The sequence below is a fragment of the Salvelinus namaycush genome, chromosome 29, assembly GCF_016432855.1.
Source record: "Salvelinus namaycush isolate Seneca chromosome 29, SaNama_1.0, whole genome shotgun sequence".
Classification (NCBI taxonomy): domain Eukaryota; kingdom Metazoa; phylum Chordata; class Actinopteri; order Salmoniformes; family Salmonidae; genus Salvelinus; species Salvelinus namaycush.
The window spans coordinates 35,110,014-35,136,705 of NC_052335.1; the positions used below are offsets into that span (position 1 = coordinate 35,110,014).

At 46.3% G+C, this 26,692-nt stretch overlaps 1 protein-coding gene across 1 annotated transcript; it reads right to left on the minus strand.

The window, feature by feature from the left end:
* Window positions 1-2,472: 2,472 nt before the first annotated feature.
* Window positions 2,473-24,070, minus strand: LOC120024268 (G-protein coupled receptor 176-like). Its single transcript, XM_038968463.1, has 3 exons — window positions 23,860-24,070; window positions 11,528-11,780; window positions 2,473-3,832 (listed from the first exon to the last, which is right to left on the minus strand). The coding sequence occupies exons 1-3, from the start codon at window positions 24,068-24,070 to the stop codon at window positions 2,596-2,598; spliced, it is 1,701 nt and encodes a 566-aa protein (XP_038824391.1). The 3' UTR covers window positions 2,473-2,595.
* Between the last annotated feature and the right edge of the window lie 2,622 nt (window positions 24,071-26,692).

Below are 26,692 nucleotides of genomic sequence, written 5' to 3' on the forward strand. Positions count from 1 at the left end.
CATTACACCAGGTATTCACAAACTGGGGTACGCAATGCCGTCGAAGGTATGCCAAATAAAAATGTGATTCACATTTTAAAAATCTATCTATTTTTTTTCACATTTTCAAACAGTACATTTATATTTTCCAACGGGGCTATACATTTGGGTGAGGTTTATTTCTCGCCTGAGTAGCCTCGTTTCACTGCCAAAAACAAAATGAAACCATCTAGTGTTCAGCGAAATAACAACACAGTCAAATAATTAACATCCAATCACATTAACCGTTACTCTCTCACGGGAAACCTTCACTCTTGCGCAGACATTTAGAAACGAAACATGACAATTTGAAAAATAAGCCACGGGAGATTTTTGAGCGAGAATAAAGACAACGTTCGGTAGTAAGACATGTATAAAAGCAGCAGATACCATTAATAAAAAGGGGCTAGAAGCGTCTTATAATGGTGAGCTACCGAGTGGCTAGGACAGGCAAGCCCCATACTATTGTGGAGGACTTAATTCTTCCTGCTGCCGCGGATATGGCTGGGACAATGCTGGGGGAAAAGGACAAAAAAACTATACAGACAATGCCTTCATCAAACAACATTGTTTCACAACGCATCAGTGACATGGCAGGAGATGTTTGCATACAAGCCAATGAATTATATGCGTTACAGCTGGATGAGTCAACAGACGTGGCGGGACTGGCACAGCTCCTGGTATATGTCCGTTACATTTATGGGGGGTCAATTAAGGAAGACATCCTCTTGTGCAAACCACTGGAAACCAGGACAACATGAGAGGATATTTTTAAAATACTGGACAGCTTTGTGACATCAAATGGACTTTAGTGGTCAAGATGTGTTGGTATCTGTACTGATGGCGCAAAAGCTATGACAGGGAGACATAGTGTAGAGGTAATGCGCGTGCAAGCAGTTTCTCCCGACGCCACTTGGGTACACTGCAGCATCCACCCAGAGGCTCTTGCTGCCAAGGGAATGCCTGACAGCTTGAAAGATGTTTTGGACACTACAGTGAAAATTGTTAACTTTGTTAAAGCAAGGCCCCTGAACTCTCGTGTATTTTCTTAAAGTTCTTTACTGACCATAACTTTCACTTGTCTGACCGCTTGCATGATGATGAGTTTCTCACAAGACTGGCATATCTGGGTGATGTTTTTTCTCGCCTGAATGATCTGAATCTAGGATTACAGGGACTCTCCGCAACTATATTCAATGTGCGGGACAAAATTGAGGCTATGATTAAGAAGTTGGAGCTCTTTTCTGTCTGCATTAACACGGACAACACACAGGTCTTTCCATCATTGTATGATTTTTTGTGTGCAAATGAACTCAAGCTTACGGACAATGTCAAATGTGATATAGCGAAGCACCTGAGTGAGCAATTACGCAGGTACTTTCTCGAAACAGACGACACAAACAACTGGATTTGTTATCCCTTTCATGCCCTGCCTCTAGTCCACCTACCGATATCTGAACAAGAGAGCCTCATCAAAATTGCAACAAGCGGTTCTGTGAAAATTGAATTTAATCAGAAGCCACTGACAGATTTCTGGATAGGGCTGCGCTCAGAGTATCCTGCCTTGGCAAATCGCGTTAAGACACTGATGCCCTTTTCAACCATGTACCTATGTGAGAGTGGATTCTCGGCCCTCACGAGCATGAAAACTAAATACAGGCACAGACTGTGTGTGGAAAATGATTTAAGACTGAAACTCTCTCCAATACAACCCAACATTGCAGAGTTATGTGCATCCTTTCAAGCATACCCTTCTCATTAACCTGTGGTGAGTTATTCACAATTTTTTATGAACAAATAAGGTTTTATATGTAAGATGGCTAAATAAAGAGCAAAATTATTGATTATTATTATATTATAATTTGTGCCCTGGTCCTATAAGAGCTCTTTGTCACTTCCCACGAGCCGGGTTGTGACAAAAACTCACACTAATTTTTATGTTTAATAAATGTATCGTATAGTGTGTGTGGCAGGCGTACAATGATGTCAAAAAACAACATTTGAGAATGTGCTGGCCCTGGTGCTAGAGGGGGTACGCAGCTGGAGGTTGAATGTTTGAAGGGGTACGGGACTATAAAACGTTTGGGAACCACTGCATAACACGACAGAGAGAATCAACAATGAGACAGACTCATCGAGCTCTGGAGTTGTACTTTCTGTTCTCTCTTACAGGGGGCCCTTGGGCAGGTAGTTGGGCAGGTGGTTGGGCAGGTGGTTGGGCAGGTGGTTGGTCAGGTGGTTGGTCAGGTAGTTGGGCAGGTGGTTGGGCAGGTGGTTGGGCAGGTGGTTGGGCAGGTGGTTGGGCAGGTAGTTGGTCAGGTGGTTGGTCAGGTGGTTGGGCAGGTGGTTGGGCAGGTGGTTGGGCAGGTGGTTGGGCAGGTGGTTGGGCAGGTAGTTGGTCAGGTAGTTGGTCAGGTAGTTGGTCAGGTAGTTGGTCAGGTGGTTGGTCAGGTGGGGCTTCCTCCACTGACTTTGTACCCAGTCATTGACACAAAACCGATCACAAATCATCCACATGCTGACCTCCGCCCATAACTGTGATCAGGGGTCATCACTTCAAAGGTCAATGTTCAGGGTTTATAGTTCAGGGGTCGATGTGGGGAAGGTGCTGACCTTGTTGTTCCTGCTGATTCGTCGTTCTGGCCGTGGGCGTGGCTGTTTGGTCTGGATCAGTTCCTCGGGGGTGTTCCCTAGCGGTGGGAGGAGCCTCTTTTTACTGTTCCTGGTCTCCGGCAGCCACTGGGGCGGCAGCTCGAACGGCCCAAACCCAAACTGGGTGGCGTCCTCGGGATCCGTGGGGGTTGCTGGCGCCACCTGTGACGAGGAGGTGTAAGCACAGGCACGGACAGGTGAGACCTCTGGAAATATGAGAGGAGGTTGTTCTTTAGTTACCGGGACGCTGTCTCTGGTTGGTTCGGTCTCCTTCTGTCGAACCACCTTCCCTCCATGTCTCCCTCCTCCCCCTGCCTGGTGGTGGTTCTCTTTGGGATGAGAACAGCCCCCCACCCCAGACCCTAATGAAGGGCTCTCATTCTCCACCTCCTCCTCCTCCTCTTCATCGGTCGGCCTAAAGATCTGCTGCTGTCCGATATTAAACATCTCCAGGAGCTGGCTCCCAGCCCGAGCAGACCCCTCCAGGGCCCCAGACCCTCCCAACCCTCCCTCGCCCCTCAGCCCCAGATCCCCAGTGCTGACCACGTTACGCCGGCTGTAGCGTCTGTGTACCCGGACTAGAACATCAAACAGGCAGCGCCTAGCTGAGCCGTTCACCGTCAGAAACAGCAGAGGGTTGGTAAGGAGAGACACCTTGGGCAGCCAGATGGCCGTGAGATGGAGAGAAGGGGACAAGTCCTCCCCGTCCCCGAGAAGAGTGCGGTATACCACCAACGCCCCATAGGGGGCGCTACAGGCTGAGAAGGCTAACACCACAGCCAGTAACGTAGCATGTAGCTCAGCCTCGCGTTGAGAGACATAAGGGATGGAGATGGAGTTCTGAGGTGTTCTCAACGCCGCGATGATCACTTTCTTCTTCTGGCTGGCGCTGAGGGCTCGGCGAATCAGGACCATTAACAGGAAGACGACAACGAGCGGAAGGATCACCGTGGTTACGTTGTAGGTCACCACGTAGACCATGTGACCCAGGGAGCGGGCGCGGGCGTCGGAACATGACGAGGTTGCGTACACGTCCGTAACGTTGGTTACGGCGAACACAGGCACGCTGGCGATGGTGGCGTGAATCCAGATGTAGATGACAAGGTCACGTGACCTGGCGTCTGAGATCTTCCTCTCCAGAGGGTAGAGGACAGAGTAGTACCTAGAGGGGAGGAGAGGATAGACAACATTACACACTGCAGAGCATTCACACTGAGTTGAGCCTCTGCAGTGACACCTTTAACCGTAACATTAACCTGTAGATACTTAGTCAAAAAAAACGCTTTGTGTGTTCGATGTAGATCAGGACAGTGGTAACTACCAAGGCTTTGTGTGTTCGATGTAGATCAGGACAGTGGTAACTACCAAGGCTTTGTGTGTTCGATGTAGATCAGGACAGTGGTAACTACCAAGGCTTTGTGTGTTCGATGTGGATCAGGACAGTGGTAACTACCAAGGCTTCGTGTGTTCGATGTAGATCAGGACAGTGGTAACTACCAAGGCTTTGTGTATTCGATGTAGATCAGGACAGTGGTAACTACCAAGGCTTTGTGTATTCGATGTAGATCAGGACAGTGGTAACTACCAAGGCTTTGTGTGTTCGATGTAGATCAGGACAGTGGTAACTACCAAGGCTTTGTGTGTTCGATGTAGATCAGGACAGTGGTAACTACCAAGGCTTTGTGTGTTCGATGTAGATCAGGACAGTGGTAACTACCAAGGCTTTGTGTATTCGATGTGGATCAGGACAGTGGTAACTACCAAGGCTTTGTGTACTCGATGTAGATCAGGACAGTGGTAACTACCAAGGCTTTGTGTGTTCGATGTAGATCAGGACAGTGGTAACTACCAAGGCTTTGTGTGTTCGATGTAGATCAGGACAGTGGTAACTACCAAGGCTTTGTGTGTTCGATGTAGATCAGGACAGTGGTAACTACCAAGGCTTTGTGTGTTCGATGTAGATCAGGAGTAACTACCAAGGCTTTGTGTGTTCGATGTGGATCAGGACAGTAGTAACTACCAAGGCTTTGTGTGTTCGATGTAGATCAGGACAGTAGTAACTACCAAGGCTTTGTGTGTTCGATGTAGATCAGGACAGTAGTAACTACCAAGGCTTTGTGTGTTCGATGTAGATCAGGACAGTGGTAACTACCAAGGCTTTGTGTGTTCGATGTAGATCAGGACAGTGGTAACTACCAAGGCTTTGTGTGTTCGATGTAGATCAGGACAGTGGTAAGTACCAAGGCTTTGTGTATTCGATGTAGATCAGGACAGTGGTAACTACCAAGGCTTTGTGTGTTCGATGTAGATCAGGACAGTGGTAACTACCAAGGCTTTGTGTATTCGATGTAGATCAGGACAGTGGTAACTACCAAGGCTTTGTGTATTCGATGTAGATCAGGACAGTGGTAACTACCAAGGCTTTGTGTGTTCGATGTAGATCAGGACAGTGGTAACTACCAAGGCTTTGTGTGTTCGATGTAGATCAGGACAGTGGTAACTACCAAGGCTTTGTGTGTTCGATGTAGATCAGAACAGGAGTAACTACCAAGGCTTTGTGTGTTCGATGTAGATCAGGACAGTGGTAACTACCAAGGCTTTGTGTGTTCGATGTAGATCAGGACAGTAGTAACTACCAAGGCTTTGTGTGTTCGATGTAGATCAGGACAGTAGTAACTACCAAGGCTTTGTGTGTTCGATGTAGATCAGGACAGTGGTAACTACCAAGGCTTTGTGTGTTCGATGTAGATCAGGACTGTAGTAACTACCAAGGCTTTGTGTGTTCGATGTAGATCAGGACAGTGGTAACTACCAAGGCTTTGTGTGTTCGATGTAGATCAGGACAGTAGTAACTACCAAGGCTTTGTGTGTTCGATGTGGATCAGGACAGTGGTAACTACCAAGGCTTTGTGTGTTCGATGTAGATCAGGACAGTGGTAACTACCAAGGCTTTGTGTGTTCGATGTGGATCAGGACAGTGGTAACTACCAAGGCTTTGTGTGTTCGATGTAGATCAGGACAGTGGTAACTACCAAGGCTTTGTGTATTCGATGTGGATCAGGACAGTGGTAACTACCAAGGCTTTGTGTGTTCGATGTAGATCAGGACAGTGGTAAGTACCAAGGCTTTGTGTGTTCGATGTGGATCAGGACAGTGGTAACTACCAAGGCTTTGTGTATTCGATGTAGATCAGGACAGTGGTAACTACCAAGGCTTTGTGTGTTCGATGTAGATCAGGACAGTGGTAACTACCAAGGCTTTGTGTGTTCGATGTAGATCAGGACAGTGGTAACTACCAAGGCTTTGTGTGTTCGATGTAGATCAGGACAGTAGTAACTACCAAGGCTTTGTGTGTTCGATGTAGATCAGGACAGTAGTAACTACCAAGGCTTTGTGTGTTCGATGTAGATCAGGACAGTGGTAACTACCAAGGCTTTGTGTGTTCGATGTAGATCAGGACAGTAGTAACTACCAAGGCTTTGTGTGTTCGATGTAGATCAGGACAGTGGTAACTACCAAGGCTTTGTGTGTTCGATGTAGATCAGGACAGTAGTAACTACCAAGGCTTTGTGTGTTCGATGTGGATCAGGACAGTGGTAACTACCAAGGCTTTGTGTGTTCGATGTAGATCAGGACAGTGGTAACTACCAAGGCTTTGTGTGTTCGATGTAGATCAGGACAGTGGTAACTACCAAGGCTTTGTGTGTTCGATGTGGATCAGGACAGTGGTAACTACCAAGGCTTTGTGTGTTCGATGTAGATCAGGACAGTGGTAACTACCAAGGCTTTGTGTATTCGATGTGGATCAGGACAGTGGTAACTACCAAGGCTTTGTGTGTTCGATGTAGATCAGGACAGTGGTAACTACCAAGGCTTTGTGTGTTCGATGTAGATCAGGACAGTGGTAACTACCAAGGCTTTGTGTATTCGATGTGGATCAGGACAGTGGTAACTACCAAGGCTTTGTGTGTTCGATGTAGATCAGGACAGTGGTAAGTACCAAGGCTTTGTGTGTTCGATGTGGATCAGGACAGTGGTAACTACCAAGGCTTTGTGTATTCGATGTAGATCAGGACAGTGGTAACTACCAAGGCTTTGTGTGTTCGATGTAGATCAGGACAGTGGTAACTACCAAGGCTTTGTGTGTTCGATGTAGATCAGGACAGTGGTAACTACCAAGGCTTTGTGTGTTCGATGTAGATCAGGACAGTAGTAACTACCAAGGCTTTGTAATCTGTCCCCAAGTATTCCCACAAATAAAAAAAGAGACATGTGATCGTGTCTCAATGTGATCAAGGTATGAATTGATTGTTATTTTCAAATACAATCTCTTTTTGGCCGTAGTTGTGGTCAATTTGCAGTGTACAAATTATTATCATTATTTTCTGCCCCCCCCCCCCCCCCCCCCGAACATTCGTTCCAACAAAAAAATTGTCCTGCAGCTTAATCTAGTTGCCTACACCTGATCTAAACTAACATTGCTGTACCTACCTATCTACCTCCCTAACTAGGTGGGTCAAATATACATGTAAACTACCCTGCGGAGGATAAGATGGATATAGACTGAAGAATGATAGTAGCAAATCTATCATTGTTTCCCGCTCTCATTCACAGAACCCTTGACTGGTTGAAGAGAAGACATACTCCAGTATGAATGAGTATAAGTGGGTGTTTTGCGTGGCTAAGTGGAGCAAGCCGAAGAGAGAGATCTTACTGAGGTGTGGAGAGTCTTATGTGGAAAAAAATACACATATTTTGATAGTTTCTTACTAACATGCAAGTAGATGTGTGTGTGTGTGTGTGTGTGTGTGTGTGTGTGTGTGTGTGTGTGTGTGTGTGTGTGTGTGTGTGTGTGTGTGTGAGTGTGTGTGTGTGTGTGTGTGTGTGTGTGTGTGTGTGAGTGAGTGAGTGAGTGAGTGAGTGAGTGAGTGAGTGAGTGAAGAAGTGTAGCAGTGTAGCAGTGATGAAGAAGAGAGTGTAGTGATAGAGAAAAAGAGAGAATGTGTTCAGCTGTGAGTGTAGAATGGAGTGAGAGTAGAATGGAGTGTAGAATGGAGAGTAGAATGGAGTGTAGAATGGAGTGTAGAATGGAGTGAGTGTAGAATGGAGTGTAGAATGGAGGGAGTGTAGAATGGAGTGTAGAATGGAGTGTAGAATGGAGTGTAGAATGGAGTGTAGCTGTGAGTGTAGAATGGAGAGTAGCTGTGAGTGTAGAATGGAGTGAGTGTAGAATGGAGTGTAGCTGTGAGTGTAGAATGGAGTGTAGCTGTGAGTGTAGAATGGAGTGAGTGTAGAATGGAGTGTAGCTGTGAGTGTAGAATGGAGTGTAGAATGGAGTGTAGCTGTGAGTGTAGAATGGAGTGAGTGTAGAATGGAGTGTAGCTGTGAGTGTAGAATGGAGTGTAGAATGGAGTGTAGCTGTGAGTGTAGAATGGAGTGAGTGTAGAATGGAGTGTAGCTGTGAGTGTAGAATGGAGTGTAGAATGGAGTGTAGAATGGAGTGTAGCTGTGAGTGTCAGGGAGAGAGTCCCTCCCTGTGGATTGTCAGTTATTTTGGCTGCAGCTCAGAACAGGCAGCTCTGCAGCAGAGACAAACAGCACCAGGCAGAGTGGAGTACACATGCTGCATCAATTACAGCCCGTCTCCAAACCACAGGGGGTGAGTAGAGATAGAGGTTTTATCTGGTACAAAAACAGATTATAATGTTTTCAGTTTTAAATGCCCATACAGGTAGAAATCCACTTTTTCGAGCTGAAAGACGATGGCCAGAGCTTACCCATGATGTTGCACAACGATTTAAGTCAATAAGTAATCGTTTTAGTCAAAGTATGATATATTTGAAGTGAAAAATCCGAACTGCCTACTTCGTGCAATTTTGTGTGAATGCAGTGTCTTTTCCTACGATATGACATACAAATTATTTTCAACCTACAGAAAAAAACATGTTTTCACGTGAAATTTCAGATGTGAAAATTGGAACACTTCACATAACATTTCATGTTATCACATGTTGCTTTACATGTTACCACATGAAAACGTGTTTTTGGAACACTTCACATGTGAAATTCATGTGGGTTTTTTTCATAAAGGAGGGCTGGGTTTTATTTGAATGTTGCCACCCACCAGCATGGCATTGTTTATTAAAACAGCTGCAAAGTTCTTCCTCTTGGTGACTGAGATCAGACAAACAGCCTTGTGTCAACTTGGCCACCTGAGCCATGGAGCAAATGACAATACATTTTCTGGTAATTAATTGATCATAATCTGTTATCAATCAATGTGTTATCAATTAATGTATCATAATCTGTTATCAATCAATGTGTTATCAATTAATTTATCATAATCTGTTATCAATCTGTTATCAATTTTCACTTATCTTTTAGCTAGTCTGTATAAAATATATATTTTTTTTAAATGTATTGAACCTTTATTTAACAAGTCAAGTCAGTTAAGAACAAATTCTTATTTACAATGACGGCCTACCCCAGACGACGCTGGGCCAATTGTGCGCTGCCCTATGGGACTCCGAAATCACGGCCTGATGTGACGCAGCTTGGATTTGAACCAGGTACTGCAGTGACGCGTCCTTGCACTGAGATGCAGTGTCTTAGGCCACTGCGCCACTCGGGAGCCCCTATAGATGACCCCGTCGCCCCGATATGAACGGTTTAGACCACTAAAGTGTTGCTTTACTACACGCACCACTGCTTTAACAGGTGTAACATTAGCTAGAAACCACCAGTGTCTGTCCAGATGATGAAAAGGCACCTGGGGAAAAAAATTCAAGGATTCTTCTAATTTGAGGTGTGCATGATCATGAGCAAAGTCATTGTAGCCTTTAATTTCAGTTCCCCTGTGAGAACCATGAGCACGGGCAGACTTGGCTTTGATGTACCGCAGCCGAAGCCTGCCAGCAGTCTACCAGCAGTCTACCAGCAGTCTACCAGCAGCCTACCAGCAGTCTACCAGCAGTCTACCAGCAGCCTACCAGCAGCCTACCAGCAGTCTACCAGCAGTCTACCAGCAGCCTACCAGCAGCCTACCAGCAGTCTACCAGCAGCCTACCAGCAGCCTACCAGCAGCCTACCAGCAGTTTACCAGCAGTCTACCAGCAGCCTACCAGCAGCCTACCTGCAGCCTACCAGCAGTCTACCTGCAGCCTACCAGCAGTCTACCAGCAGTCTACCAGCAGTCTACCAGCAGTCTACCAGCAGCCTACCAGCAGTTTACCAGCAGTCTACCAGCAGTCTACCAGCAGTTTACCAGCAGCCTACCAGCAGCCTACCAGCAGTTTACCAGCAGTCTACCAGCAGTCTACCAGCAGCCTACCAGCAGTCTACCAGCAGTCTACCAGCAGTCTACCAGCAGTCTACCAGCAGTCTGCCAGCAGCCTACCAGCAGCCTACCAGCAGCCTACCAGCAGTCTACCAGCAGTCTACCAGCAGCCTACTAGCAGCCTACCAGCAGTCTAACAGCAGCCTACCAGCAGCCTACCAGCAGCCTACTAGCAGCCTACCAGCAGCCTACTTACAAAAGGTTGCAGCGAGTCCATTACAATGTAGAAACACAATGCTTATGACAAAACCAGAACCAGAACCAGCCATAGATCTTATTATTTCAAACTATTTCTATGGCAGATTCGTGGTTTCCATCTGTGGTGAAGTTAAAGACAGGCCAGTGGTTTCCATCTGTTGTGAAGTTAAAGACAGGCCAGTGGTTTCCATCTGTTGTGAAGTTAAAGACAGGCCAGTGGTTTCCATCTGTGGTGAAGTTAAAGACAGGCCAGTGATTTCCATCTGTGGTGAGGTTAAAGACAGGCCAGTGGATTCCATCTGTTGTGAAGTTAAAGACAGGCCAGTGGTTTCCATCTGTTGTGAAGTTAAAGACAGGCCAGTGGTTTCCATCTGTGGTGAAGTTAAAGACAGGCCAGTGGTTTCCATCTGTGGTGAAGTTAAAGACAGGCCAGTGGTTTCCATCTGTGGCCAAGTTAAAGACAGGCCAGTGGTTTCCATCTGAGGTGAGGTTAAAGACAGGCCAGTGGTTTCCATCTGAGGTGAGGTTAAAGACAGGCCAGTGGTTTCCATCTGTGGTGAGGTTAAAGACAGGCCAGTGGATTCCATCTGTGGCCAAGTTAAAGACAGGCCAGTGGTTTCCATCTGTGGCCAAGTTAAAGACAGGCCAGTGGTTTCCATCTGTCGCCAAGTTAAAGACAGGCCAGTGGTTTCCATCTGTGGCGAAGTTAAAGACAGGCCAGTGGTTTCCATCTGTGGTGAAGTTAAAGACAAGCCAGTGGTTTCCATCTGTGGCGAAGTTTTCCCTAAATTAATGCTTATGACAAATCCAGCTACAGAACCAGCCATAGAGCCTGCTGGCTAATCTTTTGAATGAAGTGTCGTAACAAATAACAGCAACAACCGATGATATTAGCTAGCTAGACAAAGTTAGCAAGATAGCTGTCAGTGTAGCTAGCTGTCAGTCCCCTATTTGTTAATGTTAATCAACCCAGACCCAGTTCATGAATATGTATAAGTAGCCGTCGTCATTCTTTGGAGGATGTGGAACCTAAACGACAGGAAATGATGTTGAAATAGTGGGGCGGGGGGGGGGGGGGGGGGGGGGGGTCGTTTAAAGGTCTGTGTTTACAAGATCAAGCCGTTTCCCCGCTGTGTGGCTTTCCACATGTATAAATAAATAAAAGCATGAACACAGGACATGTGCTTTATTACTGCACCGAAATATCAGGCAAGAATCAACCGCTAGCAGTCCCCCCCCCCAGACAGATCTGAACAGATGGGACCAGTAAGCAATATGTTGCAGCTACTAGCAGTGCAGTTTGATTTTCCTGCAATCACCCACCTGTCGAGTGCGATAGCAGCGAAGCTGAGCACGGTGACGGAGCAGAAGAGTTTGTGGAGGAACTTCAGGGCCTTGCAGAGCAGCAGAGTGTGTAGCCACCAGCAGCAGCGAGGGCTGGCCCCTAGAGCCACGTCGAAAGGAACACACACTAGACCCGCACAGATCCCTGAGCACGCCAGGTTCTTAATGAAGCAACTGGTCACCGACTTGAAGACACTGGTACAGCAGGTACACCATAAAACTGTGCCATTGCCTGGGAGAGAGAGAGAGAGGGGAGGGGAGAGAGAGGGGGTGGAGAGGGGAAGAGAGAGGGAGAAAGAGAAAGAGAAAGAGGGGGTGGAGAGGGGAAGAGAGGGGGAGGGAGATGAAAAGAGAGAGATGAGAGGGAGGGAGAGGGGAAGAGAGAGAGAGAGGGAGAGACAGGAGAGGAGGGAGAGGGGAGGAGAGAGAGAAGGAGAAAGAGAAAGAGAAAGAGGGGGGGTGGAGAGGGGAAGAGAGGGGGAGGGAGAGGGAAAGAGGGGGGGAGGGAGAGGGGAAGAGAGAGAGGGAGGGAGGGACAGGGGGAGAGAGAGAGAGAGGGAGACGGAGGGAGGGAGAGAGAGGGGAAGAGAGAGAGAGGGAGATGGAGGGAGGGAGGGAGGGAGGGAGGGAGGGAGGGAGGGAGGGAGGGAGGGAGGGAGGGAGGGAGGGAGAGAGGGAGGGAGGGAGAAGAGAGAGGGAGGGGGAAGAGAGAGAGAGGGGAAGAGAGAGAGAGGGAGAGGGGAAGAGAGAGAGAGAGGGGAAGAGAGAGAGAGAGGGGAAGAGAGAGAGAGAGACAGGAGAGAGAGAGAGAGACAGGAGAGAGAGGGGAAGAGAGAGGGAGAGGGGAAGAGAGAGAGAGAGAGGGAGAGGGGAAGAGAGAGAGAGAGAGAGAGAGAGAGAGAGAGAGAGGGGGGAGAGAGAGAGAGGGGATAGGGGAAGAGAGAGGGAGAAGAGAAGAGAGAGAGAGAGGGAGGGAGAGAGAGAGGGAGGGAGAGAGAGAGAGAGACAGGAGAGGAGGGAAGGAGAGAGAGAGGGAGAGGGGAGGAAAGAGAGAGAGAGAGAGGGGAGGAGAGAGAGAGAGGGGAGGAGAGAGGGAGAGACAGGAGAGGAGGGAGAGGGGAGGAGAAAGGGAGAGGGAGAGGGGAGGAGAGAGAGAGAGAGAGGGAGAGGGGAAGAGAGAGAGAGAGGGAGAGGGGAAGAGAGGAGAGATGGAGAGGGAGAGAGAGAGAGAGTGTGTTTAGACTGGATAATGTGTGATGGTATTAAAATATAAGGGAAGGTAAGAAAATGTAATACAGTGAAATATCATGTGTGAGTTTTGGAAGTGCTTTTTGAAAAACAGTCAGGAATAAACAACATTGAAAAAATGATCGATCTTACATCCCTTTCTGTCTTTTCCAGTTGCCTTAACAATCAGTTTGTCAAAACAATCCATTTAAACTGGAGGGCAGAGGAAGGCCTGAGGGGCGCCAAGAAGACAGATACATTTTAGCAACAGGTGACGTGCCACTGGTATTCCACACATCCCAGAGTTTGTGACTCATCACACCCACCATCCCTCCTTCCCTACTCCGACCATCCCTCCTCCCACCATCCCTCCTTCCCTCCTCCCACCATCCCTCCTTCCACCATCCCTCCTCCCCCTACTCCCACCATCCCTACTCCCACCATCCCTCCTTCCCTACTCCGACCATCCCTCCTCCCACCATCCCTCCTCCCCCTACTCCCACCATCCCTCCTTCCACCATCCCTCCTTCCCTCCTCCCACCATCCCTCCTCCCACCATCCCTCCTCCTCCTACTCCCACCATCCCTACTCCCACCATCCCTCCTTCCCTACTCCTACCATCCCTCCTCCCACCATCCCTCCTTCCCTCCTCCCACCATCCCTCCTTCCCTACTCCTACCATCCCTCCTTCCCTACTCCCACCATCCCTCCTTCCCTACTCCCACCATCCCTACTCCCACCATCCCTCCTTCCCTCCTTCCACCATCCCTCCTTCCACCATCCCTCCTGTCTCCTTCCCTACTCCCACCATCCCTCCTGTCTCCTTCCCTACTCCCACTATCCCTCCTTCCCTACTCCCACCATACCTCCTGTATCCTTCCCTACTCCCACTATCCCTCCTTCCCTACTCCCACCATCCCTCCTGTCTCCTTCCCTACTCCCACCATACCTCCTGTCTCCTTCCCTACTCCCACCATACCTCCTGTCTCCTTCCCTACTCCCACCATACCTCCTGTCTCCTTCCCTACTCCCACCATCCCTCTTTCCACCATCCCTCCTGTCTCCTTCCCTACTCCCACCATCCCTCTTTCCACCATCCCTCCTGTCTCCTTCCCTACTCCCACCATACCTCCTGTCTCCTTCCCTACTCCCACCATACCTCCTGTCTCCTTCCCTACTCCCACCATCCCTCTTTCCACCATCCCTCCTGTCTCCTTCCCTACTCCCACCATCCCTCTTTCCACCATCCCTCCTGTCTCCTTCCCTACTCCCACCATACCTCCTGTCTCCTTCCCTACTCCCACCATACCTCCTGTCTCCTTCCCTACTCCCACCATACCTCCTGTCTCCTTCCCTACTCCCACCATCCCTCCTGTCTCCTTCCCTACTCCCACCACCCCTCCTGTCTCCTTCCCTACTCCCACCATCCCTACTCCCACCATCCATCCTTCCCTACTCCCACTATCCCTCCTTCCCTACTACCACCATCCTTCCTGTCTCCTTCCCTACTCCCACCATCCCTCCTTCCCTACTCCCACCATCCCTCCTGTCTCCTTCGCTACTCCCACCATCCCTCCTTCCCTACTTCCACCATCCCTCCTGTCTCCTTCCCTACTCCCACCATCCCTCCTTCCTTACTCCCACCACCCCTCCTGTCTCCTTCCCTACTACCACCATCCCTCCTGTCTCCTTCCCTACTCCCACCATACCTCCTGTCTCCTTCCCTACTCCCACCATCCCTCCTGTCTCCTTCCCTACTCCCACCACCCCTCCTGTCTCCTTCCCTACTCCCACCATCCCTACTCCCACCATCCATCCTTCCCTACTCCCACTATCCCTCCTTCCCTACTACCACCATCCTTCCTGTCTCCTTCCCTACTCCCACCATCCCTCCTTCCCTACTCCCACCATCCCTCCTGTCTCCTTCGCTACTCCCACCATCCCTCCTTCCCTACTTCCACCATCCCTCCTGTCTCCTTCCCTACTCCCACCATCCCTCCTTCCTTACTCCCACCACCCCTCCTGTCTCCTTCCCTACTACCACCATCCCTCCTTCCCTACTCCCACCATCCCTCCATCCCTACTCCCACCATCCCTCCTGTCTCCTTCCCTACTCCCATCATCCCTCCTGTCTCCTTCCCTACTCCCACCATCCCTCCTTCCCTACTCCCACCATCCTTCCTGTCTCCTTCCCTACTCCCATCATCCCTCCTGTCTCCTTCCCTACTCCCACCATCCCTCCTACCCTACTCCCACCATCCTTCCTGTCTCCTTCCCTACTCCCACCATCTTCTCTCCTTCCTTCTCTCCCTACTCCATCTCTGTCTAGTGCACTAATGAAAAATAATACATCCGCATGTCCATAGTTGAAGGAGTCCCCCTTGAGCTGCTATGATAGAACACTGCACAGAAAAACAGAGGAGAATAAAGGACTTTTTATAATTGGTATTTCAGCTAGTGCCATTTTCAAGTCTCAATTCAACAGACTGTACTTTCACATCCTCCATTATATTAATTATATGCATTATCATCATTATGGGGCCGAATCAGACATGGGAATTTACACATTTCCTACAGACGCCTTTCCTACGCACTTCTCAGTATTTTGGTAAATCCGACTTAGCTTATTTAGTTGCACAACTCGCTCTGCAGGTGTGGCTACCTTGCACACTCTGAATCAATTTCATTCACCTGCTGAAAACCCTACCACTTGCTGGCCAACAGATTTCCTCGTGGAGTTATTCATTCAAAAGGGTTGTCAGTACTTTTATCTTAAGCCATCCCTTTAAATACGGTGTATGTTTTAGTTACAATTTTGTCGACAGACTCGCTAGAATAATATTAAAGATCAATGTAAGAAAGCCATCTAAATATATCCATATTTTTCTCTGTTTCAGCACCAATTGGTAGATTTAAGAATACTCTGATCTTGTGAATTATTTAGGGTTAGGAAAGTATTTATGAATAATATATTTTAAAAAATGGTTTGGAGAGCCTTTACGCACTAAAGAAAGAAAGCAGTGGCTTGATTCATTCTGAAATGTGCCACATTCAGTTCTTTAACCCATGGTAACGTTGGAAGATCAGTTTACATAGAATTATGATAGGGAGAATCGTGTACACTAGTAGGCTATACCCTCGTCTATACTAACCATGGAACTGTGTGATGACACGGCCAAGTAATGCGCCGTGCGTCGGGTTCAAACTGTTACGGCTTGGTCTGCGCTCCGCTCCATAACTGATTGAATTAGCCGACATGTCTTTTCTTTATATAAGATCAACTGTTACTAATGATCCTCAGCAACAACCACACGGCCGTGACGCCGAAGTAGTAATAATTCAACTATAACAATTGAAGGGAACTAATAGTAAATTGTCAGTTGAATATGTGTGTTGTTATTAGGCCTGCTGATGGTCTATACTGTTAGTGGATATTATTTAATATGATAGAAACAGGAGAGAGAGAGAAAGTCGGGGTAGTCTATAATTAAGACATTTAAAGACATTTTATTCTGCATAAATGGCACAGCATTTCATCAACTTTACTGTAGGAAAATGTATATGTTGATACGCTTCAGTTTGCTGCCATATGACTGGTTTCACGTCTCCAACGATTGTAAGGTCAAATAGATCAAAAACATGTGTCATTTATATATTCACAATCCCCTTATCCAAAGGGATGACTCATTTACCTAGCTTGTTATCAATAGCTGTTATCAAGTTGTAAAGTACAGTGCATGAAGAATGGTATCGTTTTCTATCGGAAAAAAAAGAAAGGAGATTATTTTTCCACTTAGAAGCGGTAGGTTTGCTAGACCTTATTTATGGTTTCCTCCATGGGTAAAGGTGGTGGAATTATTAAGAAAGGAGATTATTTTTCCACTTGGAAGCGGTAGGTTTGCTAGACCTTATTTATGGTTTCCTCCATGGGTAAAGGTGGTGGAATTATTAAGAAAGGAGATTATTTTTCCACTTAGAAGCGGTAGGTTTGCTAGACCTTATTTATGGTTTCCTCCATGGGTAAAGGTGGTGGAATTATTAAGAAAGGAGATTATTTTTCCACTTGGAAGCGGTAGGTTTGCTAGACCTTATTTATGGTTTCCTCCATGGGTAAAGGTGGTGGAATTATTAAGGAATTACTGTGAAACTTAAATTAAGTGCAGTCTTAAATAACCCCCTGTCCCTTTTAACAGCTGGGCAACGGCACACAATTCAGCAAATAAACGGCTGTTTCAAATAAATACAAATATTTAACTCGGCAAGTCAGTTAAGAACAAATTCTTATTTACAATGATGGCCTACCCCGGCAAAACCCTCCCCAAACCCGGACGACGCTGGGCCAATTGTGTGTCGCCCTATGGGACTCCCGATCACGACCGGTTGAGATACAACCCAGGATCGAACCAGGGTCTGTAGTGACGCCTCTAGCACTGCAATGCAGTGCTTTAAACTGTTGCACCACTCGAGAGCCCCAAATAAACGCCGGGTCTAAATTAATTGTTTACGAGGTTTCCATGAATTGCCATGAATTGCCATGAATAGTTTAAGATATAACGTTTGAGTTCTTAGAATAAATAATTAAGTAACAACTCAAACAAATGATGGCAATCATCCGTTTTTATCGCCAGTAAGAAACTGCTAGCCATTTGTTGCTAACTGCTGAGAACTGCTAGCCATTTGTTGCTAACTGCTGAGAACTGCTAGCCATTTGTTGCTAACTGCTGAGAACTGCTAGCTAACTGGCAAGCAAAAAAAACTGTCAAAAACTTTGGGAGAACAGAACCCTAGAAATCAGCCGATCTAGTGGCGAAAAAAAGAACTGCCGAAAATGCACAGTCAAATAAGCGTTTTATTTTTATAGAGGCATACTAAGACAAAAGAATCGTGACACAGTGTGTAAATGATAACACATTAGTGCAGGAAATGAGGACATTGATTAAATGCTGTGTAACGGTAGTCTTCGTTCACCTCATCTGAGGAGTAAGAAATGTCGGACCAAGATACAGCGTGGTGTGTATTCATATTTAATCGAATACTTTCAAGAACGAACAAAACAACAAACTGACAAAAACAACCGAAGACGCTACAGTCCCAAAAATGTGAACACAGAACACAGGAACACACAAACAGGAACAATCACCCACAACCCACAATACAAAACAGGCTACCTAAATATGGTTCCCAATCAGAGACAATGACAAACACCTGCCTCTGATTGAGAACCATATCAGGCCAAACGACAAACCCCAACATAGAAACACAAAACATAGATAACCCACCCAACTCACGCCCTGACCATACTAAAAACAAAGAAAATACAAAAGAACTATGGTCAGAACGTGACATGCTGGAATTAAACAATGAACTATGCAAATGAGCAAAAGCTGTGTGCATTAAGGAAATAGACACCTGTCTCTAATAAACTCCCGGGTTATTAATTGAAGTTTCACGGTATGAAAACGGCTTATCTGTAAGACACCTTCATTTATTTGTTCTCCACCCCAAACTAAGGTGAATAGCACGCTATTCTCATGCTGAAGTTCAAGGTCAAAATACGCATGAAAAGAAAAGTGCATAAAAATGGAATTTACGTTCCATTTTCGTGCGCTTAACTTGGGGTCAGAATCGGCTCCAATATGCACTGCTGGTCTGTTGCAGTGAGACTTGTTTTGAAAAAGGCTGTCCATACATAACGTTTTGCCGTACTGTATGTCTTTAAATGTCTCTGAGAGCAGGAGGATGGGTCCACTGATCTGGTTAAAATGAGCTGCACCTTTCTTTTCTATGTATCATCCTCATTATGTTTCAACGGGCTGGCAGCTGCGGGACACCTCTCCGTCTCGGGAACAATGGTCTGTGGACTGTATGGTCTGAGTGCTACTGAACTAGGCAGACATCTTTCTTTCCCCTCCATTCACTATCTGACTCTTCAGTAACTCTAGTTCTTCTTCACTATCTCACAGAAGCCCTTCAGGACCTCACAGCAGGTAGACACAATCTTCTCTTCGCCAAAGCTGACAGAGGTCTTTCAGGACCTAACAGCAGGTAGACACAATCTTCTCTTCGCCAAGCTGACAGAGGTCTTTCAGGACCTAACAGCAGGTAGACACAATCTTCTCTTCGCCAAAGCTGACAGAAGTCTTTCAGGACCTAACAGCAGGTAGACACAATCTTCTCTTCGCCAAGCTGACAGAGGTCTTTCAGGACCTAACAGCAGGTAGACACAATCTTCTCTTCGCCAAAGCTGACAGAAGTCTTTCAGGACCTAACAGCAGGTAGACACAATCTTCTCTTCGCCAAGCTGACAGAAGTCTTTCAGGACCTAACAGGCATAGCTCCGCTACTCCAATCTTCTCAGCTCTTCCTGGAAGCTCCTACTTCCAACAGACAGAGACTTTGAAGCCCTCACTAACTGAGACTGAGCCCTCAGGAAGGCATTCAATTATTTAGTTTTCTTCCAGGAAACTCAAATTGTTTCTCTGCTTTAAAAGCCAGTGTTCTAGTAAACTTTTGCTTAGTTTGATTGGCGTGCTGCTGAAGGAGACCATGGTTGCGTCCCTGATCAAAAGGAGTGCACTATATAGGGAATAGGGCTCTGGTCTAAAGTAGTGCACTATATAGGGAATAGGGCTCTGGTCTAAAGTAGTGCACTATATAGGGAATAGGGCTCTGGTCTAAAGTAGTGCTCTATATAGGTAATAGGATGCCATTTGGGACACTCTGATCATTCCCCTATTGACTCTTCAGTAACCCAGAAATCTTCTCCTCCAGCCCCTCTCTCCAGACTGACAGGGCCCCCTCTGACAGTCAGTCAGCCAGTCATTCAGTCAGGCTGCCAGTCAGTCTCTCAGACATACCTTTAAAACACAGGTCATTGACGAGGCCATCGATAAATAAATAAAAATGACCTGTGTTTTAAAGTTAACTAGACAAGTCAGTTAAGAACAAATTCTTATTTACAATGACAGCCTAGGAACAGTGTGTTAACTGCCTTGTTCAGGAGCAGAACAACAAATCTTTACCTTGTCAGCTCGGGGATTCGATCTAGCAACCTTTCGGTTACTGGCCCAATGTCTAACCACTAGGCTACCTGCCGCCCAGTCATTGATGACGCCATCGATACCTTTAAAACACAGGTCATTGATGAGGTCATCTATACCTTTAAAACACAGGTCATTGATGAGGTCATCTATACCTTTAAAACACAGGTCATTGATGAGGTCATCTATCCCTTTAAAACACAGGTCATTGATGAGGTCATCTATCCCTTTAAAACACAGGTCATTGATGAGACCATCGATACCTTTAAAACACAAGTCATTGATGAGGTCATCGATACCTTTAAAACACAGGTCATTGGACTATTTATCTTCTCTCACACAGTCTTTCTCTCTCTCATTCTCTTCCTCCGTTCTCCCGCTCTCCCTCCCTCCATTCTCCCTCCCTCCCGCCGTTCTCCCTCCCTCCCTCCGTTCTCCCTCCCTCCCTCCCTCTCTCCTCATCCCTCCCCCTCCCCTCTCCCTCATCTCCCCATATCACCTGTCTCTATTGTTTGTAAAGATCACTGGCACCAGGCCTCATCAGTGTTTCAAATGCTTGCTGGGCAATAATGGTGCACCGTGGTTACTGGTTACCAAACTCAATGGCTTTTATACAGAGGAAGAGCAAACATTGATAATCTATAACAGTAATGCCCAGCACAAAAGCAGATCAAATCAAATTGTATTGGTCACATACACGTGGTTAGCAGATGTTATTGCGGGTGTAGCGAAATGCTTGTGTTTCTAGCTCCGACAGTGCAGTAATATCTAACAAGTAATATCTAACAGTTTCACAACATATACCCAAAATACACGTAAATCTAAGTAAGGAACGGACTAAGAATATATATACATATATAAATCAGAGCGGCATTGGACTAAGATACAGCGGCATAGTATAGAATACAGTACATACGAGATGGGTGATGCAATATTTACACACAATTATAGTGACTAAGATACCGTAGAATAGTATAGAGTACAGTTTCTACATCTGAGATGAGTAATGCAAGATACGGAGACATTATTAAAGAGGCTAGTGTTTAATTTCCTTAAAGTGGCCAGTGATTCCTAATCTATGTCTATAGGCAGCAGCCTCTGATGTGCTGGAGATGGCTGTTTAGCAGTCAGTTGCGTAGTATAGAATACAATACAGTATATACATATGAGACGGGTGATTCAATATGTAAACACAATTAAAGTGACTAAGATACCGTAGAATAGTATAGAGTACAGTTTCTACATATGAGATGAGTAATGGTAGATACAAAAACATTATTAAAGTGGCTAATGATCCATTTCTAAAAGTAGCCAGTGATTTCTAATCTATGTCTATAGGCAGCTGCCTCTGATGTGCTAGTGATGGCTGTTTAGCAGTCTGATGGCCTTGAGATAGAAGCTGTTTTTCAGTCTCTCGGCCCCTGCTTTGATGCACCTGTACTGACGTCGCCGTATGGATAATAGCGGGGTGAACAGGCAGTGGCTCAGGTGGTTGATGTCCTTGATGATCTTTTTGGCCTTCCTGTGACATCGGGTGGTGTAGGTGTCCAGTAGGGTGGGAAGATTGCCCCCGGTGATGCGTTGGGCAGACCTCACTACCCTCTGGAGAGCCTTGCGGTTGCGGGCGGTGCAGTTGCCGTACCAGGCGGTGATACAGCCCGACATGATGCTCTCAATTGTGCATCTGTAGAAGTTTGTGAGGGTTTTAGGTGTTAAGCCCAAATTTCTTCAGCCTCCTGAGGTTGAAGAGGCGCTGCTGCGCCTTCTTCCCCACGCTGTCTGTGTGGGTGGACCATTTCAGTTTATCAGTGATGTGTTCGCCGAGAAACTTGAAGCTTTCCACCTTCTCCACTGCGGTCCCATCGATGTGGATAGAGGGGTGCGCCCTCTGCTGTTTCCTGAAGTCCACGATCATCGTGGACTTCTTTGTTTTGTTGACGTTGAGTGAGAGGTTGTTTTCCTGACACCACACTCCGAGAGCCGTCACCTCCCTGTAGGCTGTCTCATCTTTGTTGGTAATCAAGCCCACTACCGTTGTGTCGTCTGCAAACTTGATGATTGAGTTGAAGGTGTGCTTGGCCACGCAGTCATGGGTGAACAGGGAGTACAGGAGGGGGCTGAGAACGCACCCTTGTGAGGCCCCGGTGTTGAGGATCAGCGAAGTGGAGGTGTTGTTCACTACCTTCACCACCTGGGGGCGGCCCGTCAGGAAGTCCAGGACCCAGTTGCACAGGGCGGGGTTTAGACACAGGGCCTCGAGCTTGATGATGAGCTTGGAGGATACTATGGTGCTGAATGCTGAGCTATAGTCAATGAACAGGATTCTTACATAGGTATTCCTCTTGTCCAGATGGGACAGGGCAGTGTGCAGTGTGGTGGCGATTGCATCGTCTGTGTATCATTGGGGCAGTAAGTTGAAGTGGGTCTCGGGTGGGGAAGGACGTTATAGATAAACATCTCCTTCCAAAATCACAGGCGTTAATATGAAGTTGGTGCCCCCTTTGCTGCTATAACAGCCTCCACTCTTCTGGGAAGGATTTCCACTAGATGTTGGAACATTGCTGCGGGGACTTGCTTCCATTCAGCCACAAGAGCATTAGTGAGGTCGGACATTGATGATTGGCGAATAGGCCTGGCTCGCAGTCGGCGTTCCAATTCATCCCAAAGGTGTTCAATGGGGTTGAGGTCAGGGCTCTGGTGCAGGCCAGTCAAATTCTTCCACACCAATCTCGACAAACCATTTCTGTGTGGAACTCGCTTTGTGCACAGGGGCATTGTCATGCTGAAACATGAAAGGGCCTTCCCCAAACTGTCATTGTATGCTGTAGTGTTAAGATTTCCCGTCACTGGAACTAAGGGGCCTAGCCCGAACCATGAAAAACAGTCCCAGACCATTATTCCTCCTCCACCAAACTTTACAGTTGGCACTATGCATTGGGGCAGCTAGCGTTCTCCTGGCATCCGCCAAACCCAGATTCGCCCGTCGGACTGCCAGATAGTGAAGCGTGATTTGTCACTCCAGAGAACGCGTTTCCTCTGCTCCAGAGTCTCTTGGCGGCGAGCTTTACACCACGCTACGTGCTTCAGCACTCGGTGGTCCCGTTCTGTGAGTTTGTGTGGCTAACCGCTTCGCGGCTGAGCCGTTGTTACTCATAGATGTTTCCACTTCACAATAACAGCACTTACAGTTGACCGGCCAGCTCTAACAGGGCAGAAATTTGACTGACTTTTTGGAAAGGTGGTATCCTATGACAGTGCCACGTTGAAAGTCACTGAGCTCTTCAGTAAGGCAATTATACTGCCAATGTTTGTCTATGGAGATTGCATGGCGGTGTGCTCGATTTTGAACACCTGTCAGCAACAGGTGTGGCTGAAATAGCCAAATCCACTAATTTGAAGGTATGTCCACATACTTTTGCATATATAGTGTATTTGGCATAGCAGCTGTAACTACAGTCAGAGGGACTGAGGTTGACACGTTACTGTAAACAGATGAAAAACAGGCCCGTAGAGAGAGAGAGAGAGAGAGGCAGAGAGAGAGGCAGAGACAGAGAGACAGAGACAGAGAGACAGAGACAGAGAGACAGAGAGAGGCAGAGAGAGAGAGAGACAGAGAGAGAGAGAGACAGAGAGAGAGAGACAGAGAGAGAGAGACAGAGAGAGAGAGAGAGAGACAGAGAGAGAGAGAGAGAGACAGAGAGAGACATACAGAGAGAGAGACAGAGAGAGAGATAGAGAGACAGAGAGAGACAGAGAGAGACAGAGAGACAGAGAGAGACAGAGAGAGAGAGACAGACATACAGAGACAGAGAGAGAGAGAGAAAGAGAGAGAAAGAGAGAGACAGAGAGAGACATACAGAGACATACAGAGAGACATACAGAGAGAGAGACAGAGAGAGAGACAGAGAGAGAGAGAGAGAGAGACAGAGAGAGACAGAGAGAGACATACAGAGACAGAGAGAGACATACAGAGAGAGAGACAGAGAGAGACAGAGAGAGAGAGAGACAGACAGAGAGACAGATGGTGTAGGATACTTTACTCACCCAACAGGGATCCTATGAGGATGAGCACCTGGATGGTAGTGGTGAAGTCCCGGTAGGCTTGATCTGTGATGTTGCGCTGCTGGCCGTTGTTGGACAGACCGTTATCCCACGGTGTCGGACCGGACCCATTATGGGAATCCAGCAGGAGGTTGGCCGGGGTGAAATTCGCGGTCCCATCTCCTGCGGTCGGAACCCAACTCCCAACATCCATTTTAGTTCACCCCAAGAGTGTATTTAACTTTAAATTACATCTTTAAGAACCGGTGAATAGCAAGCCGGTGAATAGGCTGAAGGTTCGTCAGAAGTGAATACTTGCCCCACTTATTATTCACTAGTATGTGCAATGATGTCAAGATTGATTTGGAAAATGAGACATGAGAATGGACTTGCCCTGAGGTGTCGAAGAGTCCACTGCCCAGCGGGTAAACAGGCTAGGGGACAATTTCAAGACAGAATGGCATTCATTCAAGTCCACACAGTCAAAATAATTGTTCGGAAAAAACGGACAGAATATAGATTCACAATTCCATATGTTCAGATTGCCCAAATATTACATAATGTACATTTTTGTCTTTCCAAAACATGTTTGGTGACATCTCTCAATGCCACAACTGATGAGTGTGCACTGTCCATGGTGATGAAAAATGCTACCATAAGAGGTAAACTTCTGGCAAACATTCATGTTGAAAAAAATATATATACTTAAACCTACATGAAAACACGAATAGGCTATTGACTGACTAGGCTGCAGTCATAAGCATTGATATTCTACATCCACACATCTGAATGAGGAGAGGATGTGTCAATATCTAACCTATCAAGCACGTTTCCATTTCACAGATTTTATTTCACTGAAAAGCAGTGTAATTTTTCCTAAAATATATGAGATTTAGCCTAGCTACATACCTTCAAGGATTTTCTTATTGAGCCCACTGACAGTATTTTAGGCTACACCACGAACAGCTCGCTCATGAGGTGGTAAATGAGCTGTTTGGACTATCAGTCTGGTCCAGTAGACTATTTGAAATAAAAGAGAAAACACCTTCGTCTTTCTCTCTGTCCAATTGATAAAAAATGATCTCCATGTGCGTCACCGTCAGCCCGACGCAGTCTTTCGGTCCGTATTTTCGGTAGACTCGCTGTGCTGTTGGGGGACTGACGAATATTTCTCCTCAAGAACAGACCAGAGGCAAGAGCCCCTCCCCTTCGTGGCAAGATCATAGCCTCTATCTATAGTGTCATTTGTTAATGACTAATAAAGAACGAGAGTGCGGGAAGTGGTTGATATATATATATATATAGGCCGCCTAAATAAACTAAATTCAGCTTTACAACAATGGATGTCACTGTGCATTTCAACGTATTCATCGCAGCATATAGCTACTGTTGCCTAGGCAATTCTTTCCCTAATCGTTGTACTGAAATGTTGCATGTCACTGTGGTCTGCAAGGAACTCCAGAGGCCAAAAGGTATTGCCATATCTCCCGATATAACATGCAGATGAGAGATTCCTCTTTAATAGTTTCAAGATACACATGGTATATACACACAGACTGTTTACTTGCACAATTTATTCTATTCCACGATTTTCTTTCTTCATAACGCATTCGTGTACATTAGACTACACGAATTCCAAATTGTTTTGGCTAACGTTTACTAGGCTACCTAGGTGCGCTAATGTTAGCTAGGCTAGGGGTTAAGGTTAGAGGTTGTTTTCTCGGGAGAAATCAATAACTGAATATCACAACACCGGGTAAGCGGGTATGTAGGCTAATACTGTGAAAGTCTTATCATTCCACTATTAGCCCTGATATATTACTGCTATTTTCTGAAATTACAATGCAAAATTGTAAAAAAATAAACGTATTTGTAGCACCTACTGTCTTTAATTGTGATTGGAATTCACTGTATACATCGTGTACTGAACACGAATTTCCAATAAGCAATGTGTCTGTGAGCAATGTGTCAATAATCTGTGATACTTGGGTGGTTTAAATTGTGCAGTTGGTTAACTGAATTCTTTACCAGGAACACTTAAATAGTCAACATTGGGACCGGACCTGCAACCCTGTCTTCCATACAACCTTATAATATATTATAATATATTTTACCATTGCATAGAGACAAAGATCATTTCAATCCAGGTATAATGTATGTATTTATTGACAACTAATCATCTGCTTATCACCTTCTTCCTCTGTTGAAGTAGGTCTATGTACAGTATATATATATATCATTATATATACACACACAGTAATTAAGCAACACACTTTTGCTACATTACACCGATATAGTTCCTCACTTGAGGCTGAATCACTGACAATGTGTGTACCTGGTTATGCGTCTCTCCTCACCGCATGGTAGCATGCTACATAAAGCTATTAGTTAGTCATCTGAACCACCTCCTTTCTCCGTCTGTCTCTCCTAAATAGGCACAGTTAGGCTTCATGACAAGTGTTCATATGCACCAGTTCCTGCGTGCAGCTCCTGAGTGCCCCTTCCTGCCTGTTTATCGGTCTCCTCCTCCTCCTCCTCCTCCCAGTGTGTTGTTGGAGATGAGACACCTGAACACCGAACAGAGAGCAGACTAAAGATTCATTAAAATGGAGAGAATAACCAGGTTTCCATCCAACATTTTTATGCGAGTAAAGTACATGTTGGATAAGCATCTGCTTTTGATTCCAAAGGCGCTAGAAAGTCGTTTTTGAAAAGTTTGTTTTAAGCCTATCCCAAACCTGAACCCTAACCTTAAAAATTCAGAGTTAATGTCTAAACGTATCCTTAAACACTTTGAAATTTGACGTTTGAAACTGCAAAATGGAGACGGGAGTTT